The sequence below is a fragment of the Panthera onca genome, chromosome B4 (genome assembly GCF_046562875.1).
Source record: "Panthera onca isolate mPanOnc1 chromosome B4, mPanOnc1 haplotype 2, whole genome shotgun sequence".
In the NCBI taxonomy this organism is placed as follows: Eukaryota; Metazoa; Chordata; class Mammalia; order Carnivora; family Felidae; genus Panthera; species Panthera onca.
Genome location: NC_138345.1, coordinates 135303778 through 135316248, shown reverse-complemented (window position 1 = coordinate 135316248; position 12471 = coordinate 135303778). Strand labels below are relative to the sequence as shown.

At 56.6% G+C, this 12471-nt stretch overlaps 1 protein-coding gene across 3 annotated transcripts in view; it reads left to right on the top strand.

Moving 5' to 3' along the window:
* The window catches only part of PACSIN2 (protein kinase C and casein kinase substrate in neurons 2), a 134598-nt gene that overhangs the window by 92513 nt on the left and 29614 nt on the right, over positions 1–12471 (top strand). For 2 of the 3 annotated variants that reach the window (XM_060656153.3, XM_060656155.3), the window contains exon 2: positions 2581–2718. In XM_060656153.3, the coding sequence (XP_060512136.1) occupies positions 2659–2718 (60 nt within the window). In that variant the 5' untranslated portion in view covers positions 2581–2658. Of the gene's footprint in view, positions 1–2580; positions 2719–6367; positions 6388–12471 lie in introns of those variants that run through there. The other variant, XM_060656157.3, reaches the window with a different exon arrangement.

Below are 12471 nucleotides of genomic sequence, written 5' to 3'. Positions count from 1 at the left end.
ATGGCTGAACCCCAGCCGAGTCTGAGCCCCTCCGGCTGAGCTCTTCAGGTATCGAGTTGCTTCTCCGTCCAGATCCCTGCAGCTCCTCCCTGCAGCTGTTCCCGGAGCTGGCCAGGCAGCCTAGCCAGCGGCCGGATCGGACCACTTTGAGACTTGCCTGAGCCCAAAGCCCAGATATTTCCTGAGGAGCCTGGAGCAGAGACGGCTGGCCTGGGTAGAAGACTTTCTGCCACTGCAAACATGGGCCGGCGTGCTCCCAGGAGGGCCCGGGCCAAGAGCACACGATTGCATAGATGGGGGGTGCTGTGGGACGTGGCACCAGGGCCCAGCCAGAGAAGACGGTCGGCCTTTCTGATACCCTGGAGTTAAAATGACACGCTGCCCTGTGATGTTGGAGCGAGGTCCAGCCGGCACGCTGTCAGGAAGTGTGTGCACGTGGCGCCCGGGCAACCGCCTGGCTGTAGCGTGCGTGAACTTGGCGCACTTGGCTTTGAAGTACCATCATCCGCTCTTTGAATTTATTAGCTGTACAAGCGCTGTGTTCATCTTCAGAAGCTGTGACATCCATCACATGAAGCCTTTTTTTTTTTAATATATATATGTATATTTAATGTTTATTTTTGAGACAGGGAGAGACAACATGAACGGGGAAGGGGCAGAGAGAGAGAGGGAGACACAGAATCCGAAACAGGCTCCAGGCTCCGAGGTGTCAGCACAGAGCCCGACGCGGGGCTCGAACTCACGGACCACGAGATCATGACCTGAGCCGAAGTCGGATGCTTAACCGACTGAGCCACCCTGGCGCCCCTCATGAAGCCTTTTTAATAGCCACTAGATCTTAGGTTATAGGACACCAGATTTATTCAAACTTCAGATCGTTCTTGGAAAACATCTTGGTGCGATGGAGAGAACATTACCGTAGCAAACTTGTCAAATGTTTGTCTCCGCCATTCATGACTTGGGTGACCGTAGACAAGTTACTTAACCTCCCCTCCCTGAGCATCAGTTCTCTCAACTATAAAGTGGAGACAAAAGTAACGATAGTGGTAATTATTACTATCTAATGACGTTACGTTGTAATTTACTGTGTCCATAGCGCTCACTACGGACCACGGTACTGTTTGCCTCTGTGTGTCTGGCCTCATTTCACCCTCACTGTAATTCTGTGATGTACGTCCCATAATCAGATAAGGCTGTTGAGGCACAGAGAGGTTGGGTAACTTGCCAACTACTGCCCAGCTAGTGAGTAACAGGTCTGGGATTAGAGCCCAGGTAGCCTGACTCTAGAGCCCGTGTTCCTGTTCCTTACCACGCTTCTGGATTGTTGCTTTGGGGGTTGTAAGAATTAAATGCGGTAGCATATGGAAAAGGGTCCAGAACAAAGTCTTGTACCTTGGAGGCTTAGCAGTGTGGGTCACCCTGCATCCACCCCATCCTGCCTGGTCCCTCCCCGAGCGAAGCTGAAGCTTTGGACTCCTGACTCTGGTCGTGAGGGGAAGTTCCAGAACTCTGGCTGTGTGATCTGGACACAGGGTGATGGGAAGGAGGGCGGAGTCAACTTTTCACCAAGAAGCCAGCGAGTCTCATGTGGCCGTGGACGGGTCATGCATCGCTGTGGTCTGTGCTCGTGAGCATCGTGGCACCTCCCTCTAGCAGGGGGTTAATCACGCCTTTGCCCTTGCCTGGGTTTAGAACACCGCCTCATGACCCAGAAGTGGTCACTTTCGCCTGTTTGTCTTTACTCTAGCTGACCTTCACACTGATGGTATCAGAATAAACTGGTCTGATCTGGGGCCTCAGTGGCTGAGGTGACATTGCCCAACACAGTGGCTGGGGACACACTGCCCAACACAGTGAAACATGGGGGAGCCTGGGGGTGGAGTCAGGTGTCCAAGGCGGATGACTCCCTCTCGTGTCTGACTGCAGGGCCTAGTCCTGCCCGGTGGGTGGCACAGGCTGGGGCAGGGCGAGTCCAGAGATGCAGGAATTCTGCCTGCTTTCGCTGTTCTCCGCACACGTGCTCTCCTTCTCCAAGCGACGAGGAAGCTTGTTTAGTAAGGTTATCAATCTGTTGGTCTAAGAACACGAACCGTTCTCCAGAAAGCTCTTTGAGCTCTTCAGTAAGGTGTTGAGAAGGTTCGCCTGTTAATACGAAATACACACGCGCACGGGCATATAACACATGCATATATATGTGTTTATTGATTTTCTCTCACCTAAAGGGAACGTTTGAGACTGCTCTGTACTAAGGCAGTAATGGATATGGAAGTCGTGTGATGGCCGTGACTTGCTTCTTACCTTAAGAATTTAAGGGGCGCCTGGGTGGCTCAGTCGGTTAAGCGTCCGACTTCAGCTCAGGTCACGATCTCGCGGTCCGTGGATTCGAGCCCCGCGTTGGGCTCTGTGCTGACAGCTCAGAGCCTGGAGCCTGTTTCAGATTCTGTGTCTCCCTCTTTCTCTGACCCTCCCCTGTTCATGCTCTCTCTTTCTCTCTGTCTCAAAAATAAATAAATGTTAAAAAAAAAAAATTAAAAAAAAAAAGAATTTGAAAACCACAATGATGTGCTTTTTCTTTGACAGGTTTGTCTACGGATTTTGAGCATCTGAAGTTGACCTCTGCGCTAAGCATTGGCCGCTGCTCCCTCACTGTCCGAAGAGATGTCTGTCGCTTACGACGACTCCGTTGGAGTGGAAGTGTCCAGCGATAGCTTCTGGGAGGTAATGCCCACGCTTGCTTCCTCACGTGTGCGGAGAGCAGGCCGATGGTGCCTGACGGGCCCGGCTTCTCCTGGCCGGAACTGGGGAGGAGATGAGCATACCCCAGATAGGCCCTGTCTTCGGGGTCAGATCCAGGTGGCGGCAGGGGTGGCTTGGCTGTCAGTGCAGGTGGTGAGCTGACCTTGCCAGGAAGGACTGATAAAGCAGCGTTTGTCAGGGTCTTAGCGCCTGTCCATTCTCGGATCTTCGTTTTCGTGCTTAGCCGTGTTGTGACTTGGCTCTGTGTATGCTCGTTGCGGGGCTTGGCCCGAGAGGCCGCGTGGCTTCTGAGTCGTGTGTGGAAAAATGGACGGCGGTGATGTGACACCATATGCTGGGACAGTGCAGGCTGTCCAGGGGGCCGAGCAAACCGCCCTTGAGCTGTCAGAGCATCTTCCCGTGAGTCTAGGCCCATGAGGAACTCCTTCCCCGATTAGAAATTTTGTGGAGGTGGTGGGGGGGGTGGGGAGGGAGTTTTGTTTTCTCTGGCAGTCACTCTTCCTGAGCCCATTTACTTTTTTCTGCCTGCTGCTTAAAGGAAAGTCCATTTTTGTTCTTGGGGCAAAACCCCTGGAACCTTCCAGGCAGCAGTGGGCTTAGTGGAGAGAGCACCGGCTTTGCACTTAGAAAGATCTGGGTTCTGTTCCCGACTGTGCCGTCGCTGGCTATGATTTCGGGCAAGTGGCTTGACTGATAAGAGCCTCAGAATCTTCATCTCTAAAGGGGGGGTAAGGGGCGCCTGGGTGGCTCAGTCAGTCAGGTGTCCAGCTCTTGATTTTGGCTCAGGTCATGATCTCACAGTGTGTGGGTTCAAGCCCCATGTCAGACAATGTGGAGCCTGCTTGGGATTCTCGTTCTCCCTCTCTTTCTGCCCCTTCCCCACTGGCGGGCACACAGTCACCTCTGTGTGCGCGCTCTCTCTCTCTCTCTCTCTCTCTCTCTGTCTCTCAAAATATATAAATAAACTTAAAAAAATAAAGGATACTGGCCTTCGGGGAAGCTGCAGGATGAAGTGAGAATACAGACGTCAGCACCCATGTGGGTGCTTTCCAGGCAACAGAGGCTCGAGTGGCGTGAGATACAAGGAGGAAGCGCTGGGGTTTGCTGGGGACTTGGACGAATTAGTTTTATAAACGGAGATTGAGTAGGTGTATCGTTTTGTCTGAGAACAAACACCATCTGATATTATTGTCTAGTAGAGACAGTGATCACAGGTGCCCAGTGTTAAAAAACGTGAGCAAGGAACTCAGAGTTCTGTTAACACTTTTCTTTCCTATGTGTTGGCCAAAAGGTCATTATTGACTTTTAGCTGAATACTTCATCTTATGAAAAGTCTGTGTTTCATGAGCAGCTACTACGTGCTGGGTCATGTGAGACTCCATTGGGAAATGGGACGGTCCGAGTCCTTACCCCTCAGCCTCCCTGGTGGGTATCCAGGCCAGAGCCCAAATTTCAGTAGCCAGAGAGGTACACCTGCCTCGGGAAACATTCCTCAGAAGGCCCTAAGAGTGACAGGGTGACGACAGAGTCACGGTTGAGTCCGGCTGCCACAGCAGTGGCTTCCTGGCGTTGTTAGGAATGTCCTCACGCCGTGGGGGTTGTGGGGTGTCCGTGGTGGACTATGTGAAGCTGTGTTGGAACAGGCAGTTACAGAATACGGTCTGGAGGTGCCTCCGGGACAGCGCTGGAATTCAGGACTGCCCCCCGTGCAGGTTCAGGTTCACGGGCAGACGGGTCTCACTCGCCCCCAGGAGGGAGACTGGCCTTGCCAGCTCACGGCCAGCCAGCGATGGCTGTGCGGAGCCCTCCCGTGAGCTCCAGTGAGACCGGGTGTGTCTGGTGGAGACGCAGGTCCTCATTAGTTTCGACCCTGAACCCAAACTAGACAGAATCCTTTAGCTGTGGGGAGACTTTTTGTTTTGTAACTGTGGTGACATTACCGTCTGGCACTAATCAGCACCTGCCTTGAGCTGGATGACGGTGCCGAGAGAGGTCGGCACACACAGCGGGCTGGGCCTTGTGAGCCATAGGCCAGGAGAGGCACCGGGACCGGTTCAGAGGTGCGGCCTAGGCTCGACTCCTGGTTCGTCACTAACTGCATATGGGTGGAGGGTGGGGCGCTTGGGGCAAGTTACTAATTTTTCTTTGCCTCAGTTGCCCAATCCGTAAGATGGGGGTAAAAATGGTACCTATATCCCAGTATTGTCGTGAGGGTTCCAGGAATGAGCGTGTGGAAAGGGGGCTTCAGGACAAGTGCTGGCGGGGAGCTCTGTCCCTCCGACGTGGGAGCTGGGGGTCAGCACGCACACAGCACATCACCTGTTCCCACAAGGTGCGTTTGGCGGCATCGTTTGAGTTCCCAGTCGGTGGCTGAAACTGCTCTGGAGACATCAGGGATCTACATATAGGGCTACTGCAGAAGTCTTCAGCTGCTACTTTAAAAAAAAAGGTTAAAGTTGCCAGTATATAGTGTCAGCATATATTAAATCGAGTGGCTTTAACAGGTCCTGTCGCTGATTGGAGCTCTCAGGCTCCCTGTTAAATTCTTAGCTGCGATAACGTCCACGGCCAAGAACATCTTTTGCCCGAGGAATGCTAAGGCCAACGATTTATTTTCTAGGCAGGGTCGGCTCACCTTGTGATGCTGTCTCTGAAATCACTTTTCAGCTTGTATAACTCCATGCTGCCCACCTCCTCCTCCTCCGGGATGGGTTTTTGCTGCAGGGAGGAGCGGTCACTCAGGGTGAACCCGCCCCGTCGGGCTCTGAGTGGCGTCGGTGCTTGTGGCCAGCTGCGCATCTCTCCAAGCTGCCAGCAAGGTCGCTCTTGCCCACGAAAGGTGTCTTCTCGCCGATGTGGCCACAGACCTGTACGAATCTCAACACAGCCTGGTGGTCTCGAGGTGGAGAAGTCCTCATGCTCAGTCTTGCTCCTTTCCGCTGAAGGGTACTCACTGGAGTGGGTCATTCCAGAAACCTTTTCTGCATGCTGGCCATGTGCCTGCACAGGAGGGACATGACCCTGCCCTCCGGGAGCCTTTGGCTGTGACCTTTGGAGGTAAGCTCCCGTGGGAAGAGACCGACACTAGACAGATCACTGCGTGGGCTGCCGGAAGACTGGCTGGAGAGCGGCGGAAAGTGGGGCTCCCCCTGGGGGGGGGCAGGAAAGGTGCTTTGGAGGACGAGCGGGATTGGTACTCACTCTGCACTCACATGTTTGCTAGATGAGCGAACAGGTCCTGATCTGTGGGAGGACAGATCACCCACAGGAACTAATATCAAATGGAAGTGCTTGTGGGTATTTGGAGGGGACATTTTGTGTATCACCCAACACAGAGTGAGCCATTTAGACAAGAGGGGCCCCGCGGGGAAGGCTGGTCTCCATGGGGTCTGAGGGCCGTGGGACCAAGCCGCAGTCTGCCTCTGGGCGTCGCGTTCGGAGGAGGAGAGCCTGCTGGCTGCAATCACCAGGGAAGGTGTGTGGGGTGGGTGGGGCTGGGCTTTGAGTCGGGAGCAGGGAGATGGGGCAGGCTTCTGGGTTGGAGCAAAGTCTGGAGGCCGGAATGAGCAGGGCCTTGCAGAGGGCTGAAGACCGTGAACTCTTTGGAGGCGGGAAGTCACGTGGGATTGGGTAGGTTGGGGCCGGGGGCGGGGGGCTGTTCAGCAAGCAGCGGGTGGCTTCTTCGGCAAGTTGGAGCCTGGCACGTCCCCTCCCCACAGGCTTCCCGGCGGGGGTAGGGGGGCTCGGTTACCTCTGGCACGTCTTCTGGCTCTGGCTCTGGCTCGCTCCAGAAGCCCGAGGGCCCTCCCACCGTGTCCGCCGCTTCTAGGCCCTGCTCCCGGGTCTTCTCTTTGGCTCTGGGGCCGGTGCACTGAGAGCCTCGGCTGCGAGTTGTGGGGCTTTTCAAGTGTCACCAGTGCTTCCTAGGAGAGCCCGGCCTCCTCTGTCTTCGGGGGCTCCGCACACAAAATGGCGGGTTTGTCACCTGCAGGCCTGCTGCTGCCCGGGTCTCCGAGGACCCCTTGGTGGCCGGGCTGGGAGGGCCTACTGCTGACTTCAGAAACTGGGCTCTGAATCCTCCTCATCCCCGAGGCAGGGGTTCTGCTCAGCCGCCGGCCATATGTGCGCTTAGAGCTCACATCTCCCCGGAGAAGCCAGGCTGGGGCTGACCCGTACCGCGCGCTCTGTGGGCGCCAAGAGCCTCGGAGGAGAAGAGTATTTGGGGGGTGAAGAGGACAGAAGTGTCTTGCTGTAACATGTTCTGGGAACCTTGGCCCCCGAAGAGTCGGCAGGTGCCTCCTTCACAGAAACCTCCCCCTGCAGCCTCCTCTCGGACTGTGGAGACGGGGTATCACTTGCGGGCGTCTCCACACGCAGCGCCGTTTGGCCTGGAAAGTTGTCCGCGTGGAACGGGGTGCGCTTCTCCCGTCCCTCTAGACGAGTTTCGTAGGTAACATACTCAGAAGATGCCAGTGCCCCGTGTCCGTGGCTTCCGCAGAGCCTGATGGCGGCCGCCGTGGTCCAGACCCTGGGCTGAGTCCACGGTCTTGAGGCCCCGGAGCCAACGTTTGCCACGTCGGGCAGTCACAGGGCAGCAGGGGGACGGTGAGCGGAGGCACGAGGCACATGGAGACAACAACCTTGGTGCTCTGTGGCAGTGACCTATTCCACTCGCTCTCCGGCCACCGCCCTGACGTACGCAGGCCTGGACGGAGTTCTCCGCGTGACGGCCTGTCCGTGGGTGCATCGCCTTTGTCGTAATCCCGCCGTGCTCAGGCCTAGCTGCCGGCAGGCTGGTGGCAGGCCGTCATTTCCCTAAAGTTTCTAATTCATTCATTCTTTCAGGCAAACCAGTACCTGCTGCGTCATGATGGAGGGTCAGGGCCCTGGCCTCCCCTGTGCCGTGTTCAGTCTGTTCTCTAGCCTGAAGCCAGGGCGGCTCGTCCGGAAAAGCAAACCTGTGCGATTCCTTGCCCTGGGGGTGGGAAGCTTCTGTTTTGTGCATCCCCTCCACAGTGGAGCCACACTCGTTAGCATAACTAAGACCTAAGCCCGTGCTGGCAGCTGCTGAACCACCTGGTCCTTCCTGAGCGGCACTGCCCTGGGCTCCAGCTAAACGGAGCGCCCCCAGGCTCCTGTCCACAGGGCGCTGCCTGCCTTGCTCGTGGTCTTTCCTCCAGCCTGATCTCCGTTTCCTTCCAGCTCCTTCTCGAGGCAGCCTTCCCCGACCCCTTCTGGCGGGGCTCAGGCGGCCTTCCCGCAGGCCCATCCAGTGTGTAGTCTCACCGTGTGCGTCTCCCTCTGGGCTCTGAGAACCTGAGGGCGACGACTCGATTCTCGATCCTCCAATTCTCACGCCTGGGTGCTGGGGACTTAGCACGGTGCCTGACACGCTGAATGATCGTCGACTGGATGCATGGGTAAGTCAGAGAAAGGAAGGGGTTTGATGCTGGGTGGTAAGACCTGCTCTGCTCATAAGCTTGCGTGAAATATTCGGAATTAAAATATGTGTGCAAATAACCACAATAGTGGGCAGAAATCAGTCTTTCGGTGAACAATTGTAGAGCGCTGCCATGTGCCAGGCCCCGTGCTAGGCCTTGGGGACACGGCATGAATAAAACAGACACAAGGGCCTTTTAAATGGTCCAGAGCAAACGCTGTGAGGATGCGGAAGAGGCTCCCCTCCCCCCACCCCGAGTGGGCTCACCAGGGCTGTGTTAGAGGTGGCTCTGGGCGAGCAGGGACTTTTGTCCCCCGGCCCCCGTGTCCCACGCGTGGGTGTGTACTCGCTGCTAAGTCACCCAGCTGTGTGCGCATAAGCTGTGTGCTTATGGTCCGTGTACTTCTAGCAGAACGTGTTAAAAGGAACGTTAACCGACAACGAGAAGTTTAGAAATGAAAAACAGTGATGACGGCTAGCATTTAATGCACACGTGCTCTGTGCCAGGCCCCTGCTCTGGCTTTGTGGGTGTTCTCGGTTCTTACGACTGCCTTCTGAGATGGTCATCTCCACTTTGCAGGTGGAGAAAGCGAGGCTCGGGTGGTTGGCGGATGCCCGGCTTCCCGGAAGTAGTCGGTGGCGGAGCCGGGGTTTGGGCCCAGGCGCCTGCCTCTGGAACTGCTCTCTCGCCCCAGCTCTCAGCCTCCCGGGAGCTGCTTACGGGAGAGAAGTGTCCCTTTGCTCTAGCGCCACACACTTAATGCTTCTGCTTCAGCGTGAAGACGGTTGAGTCCTGTCTGGGCGGACCCTGGCGCCACTGTTCGCGAGCGTGTGACCCTCGGGCTCAGAATAGAGAGACAGCCTGCCCGGGTTCCTAGGCGGACCTCTCCTCCTCGGGATGCTTGTGGGGATTATAGTCAGCCTCCACAGGGCCCGGCCGTGATTCCCGAGCCCCGGGGAGTGTGGCCTCCTCACTCACCCGCTTCTCGGCCCTGCACGTGCATGTTGTGTACACGGGAACGGGCTTGTCCCCCCCCCCGCCCCGGTCCAAACTGCACGTAAGGAGCCGTTCCTTGAGAGAATCGAACACTCAAGGTGCTTTGCCGTCAAGCGTGTCCTCTGAAGATAAATTATTCTCTTGTTTGATCTCAGTGATGTGAAAGCAACTTGTTTAAGCCATGTAAGATACAACATTTTCCCTTTCTACTCAGTAAATAAATAGAATTACCCAATTTTAGAGCTGGTGGGCTCTTGAATGCTCAATTGGGCCGTGCTGGCTTAGCTCCATGGAGACATTTGTATGCAGACGTTTGGGGCTGGAGCTGAGGGGCCCAGGCCTGGAGTTAGGGTGAGGCAGCCCGTGTGTGTGTGTGTGTGTGTCTGTGTGTGTGTTGTGTGGGGTGGTTGCAGGAATCATGAAGGTAGAACCAGGAATTCTGAGGCAGGGGACCAGGGAGGGGTGGGGGGACTGTGGAAGCGGGATTTGGGGAGGGGCTGGGCCTGGAAGGAAGGGGGCACCGCCTGGAGGAAGTGCTGTTATCACCTTTCCAGTCTGGCAGTCTCCCCCCGCCAAGGTAATTTGGCTTTGTGCCCCAAGGGTTCACCTGCTGTCAGCTCTCTAACTGTCCCTGCCCCCTTTCACGGTTAGAGCTTCTGACAACAGCTGCCAGCGAGCCCTGGCTGACGCACCTGGCAAGACCCGGCTCACCATCCAGGTTAGCGGCAGCTCTTACGGCAGTGGGGTGCCCCTCGCCCAGCGCCTGCCTGGGGTGAGGGAGACTCAGGGAGGGTAGTGACCTAGTCACTGGGCAGCCGTGTCCTCGTGCTGTTTCCCGGGCACTCGGCTGAAGGGTGAGCATGTGTGAGCGCCAGGGTGGAGTCTTGGGGGTGATGGCTTGCAGGTGGGGCGTGTGCTGTGCTCGGGACAAGTCCATGGGTGTCGCCGGGCCTTTGCTGACGCTGAGCATCGCATGCTGAGGGCACAGAGCACAGTGAACCTAGCTGGCCACCCTAGGAGGAGGTCAGCTCTGAAGTAACTTTGTTTAAACGCATCCTTCCTCTCGACACGATGTGTTCTGCCTTCGGAGTTAGACCTGAGAACCGGGATTTCTGGGATTCTGGGTCTTCTTTTTTTCGTTCATCATTTGGGACATTTAAAGATCGGTAAGCAGTTGATCTTCCACGGTGCTGAAGGCTGGGATTTGTGCTTTGAAATTGTCGAGCGGCACAGGGTGCCTTGGCAGGGTAAGGAGCCTCATTTCTTCACCCTCCTACTTGGTGAGCACGGTTCCAGGCACGGCCGGCCGGCAGGGCCGGTCAACATTGGGAGCGAGAGCTGAAAACCGGATCCGGGACCGGAGTGAGGCCCCGGAGTGAGACGGGACTGGCGCTGGGTCAGAGGCAGCCAGAGCACAGATCGGGCTCCCGGAGCCCCGCCAGGTGAATGACATTACCCCGTTTTGAGGAGGCGGAGCCCGGTGAGGTTAGGGCCGGTTCAGGGGAGCACCAAGGTGGGGAACTCCTAGATCCTCTGGTTCCAGTGCAGGGTGAGTTGGGAGCCCAGATGGTGGGCGAGCCCAGCTGGAAGGCAGCGGGGAGAAGTCAGGTGGAGCCCCGTAGAACGAGGGGCGCCAGAGCACAGCTTGCAAGCGGGCACAGACTCGAGGGTTTTCCAGAGCGAGTCTGCGCTCCCCGGTGCTTTCAGGCGCCCAGCAGATTGCACAACCCTGAAGTCGATGGTGACCCCGTTCGGAAAGGGGGGTTCAGAGTAGGGCCTGGGCTAGGCTGAGACAGGAGGCTCTGCGCTGGCACCGTGGGGCCCCCCTGCCTCTGTGTGCGGGATGTGGCAAATGACGTGCGCCCCACCAGGCACGTGGGTGGGGAAGTGGCGACACCCCAAGGCCCAGGCCTGGAGCGCTCCCGGCCTGCCTGGGGCACGGGTAGACCTGGGGCCGAACTAACTCGGATCCTGGGTTTGAAGGAAAGCCTCGTCAGCATGAGTGAAGCAGCCGCGGGGCTCTCTGCTGCTTTCTGCTTAAACGGCTCTTTCCAGATCGGCACGAGTGTTAGTGACATCCGTCATCCCTGGAGGTACTCTCTGGTGGTGCTCCAACAGTCCATTCCTTTTAGTTTTGTGAGGAGAGCTGGAATGGCTCACTGGATTAAGACCTTGGTAAATAAAGGATCACGGGTTGCTTCATTGCCCGTGCGTCCAGCTGAGCGCTTAGCAACTTTGCCGTCCCTCCCTGTGTGCGTGGAACAGGGATTCCCGCTCCAGCGGCATTCGGGCATTGAGAGGATCTTACGGGGTGCCCTCTGTGGGCCTGGCCTGGAGGACGGAGAATAAAGGCACGGTCCTTGCCTCGGAACCCACTGTGTTACCGCATTTGGGCTTGTAGCTACATGTGTCATACGGGAGTAACGAGGGAGGGTGAGCTGGGGTGGGGGTGGGGGGCAGTTTCCCCGAGGGGGTGGCGTCTCGTGTGGCTCACGCTCCGTGGGGCCTTGATATCCTGCCTCGAGCCTTCAGAAAGCAGCCTTGCCCCTCAGAGTTCTCTTCCACTCTTGCCACAGACACCCTTTCCTTCAGGCAACTCCGATGACCCAGGGCATTCCTTCCAGAACTTGTCACCGTCTGTAATTGTGTTATTTATCTGACAACAAACCCCAGGAAGGTAGGGACCACAGAAGTTTGTATCCCTCGTCCCTCCCACAGTTCTTGGCGCAGTTAGGTGTTGATGACACATCGGTGTGTGGCAAGAGGGTGGCACCAGGCTGTCAGAAATTGAGTTATGAGGGCTTCAGGGGCAGCCGGCCAGCTGGTAGCGTTGACAGACCCTTCCATTAGAAATCCTCTAATTGAGAAGGACCCTTGCAGGTCATCTGATCCTATGCCCCCATGGACAACCTGCGGAAATGGCCCGGTCTTGTCCAGCGATGCCTGAGCCGGGCTAAGAGTGCACCCGACCGAGAAGAAACCCGGCCCGTACCGTAAACCCACCCTAGCCCAGTGTGATTAGTCCTTACAAAATCAGTTCTACTTCTGCCTTACAGCTGAAGGAATAGAAACGTGGGGAGAGAGACCCACACAAGGCCATTTATTTCGGGGCAGGCCCAGGTCTTTGCCTCTCCCTCCTGAGAGGCGGCCACGTCGGAGAGGGCTGGGGGCTGGGGGACTCAAACCAGGTAACAGAAGCTCATTCAGCCAATCTCCCCACCGTCTGCAGGCCTGTAGTTAAGGAATCCCAACAGGGTCATTTTTCATCCTTGTCTTT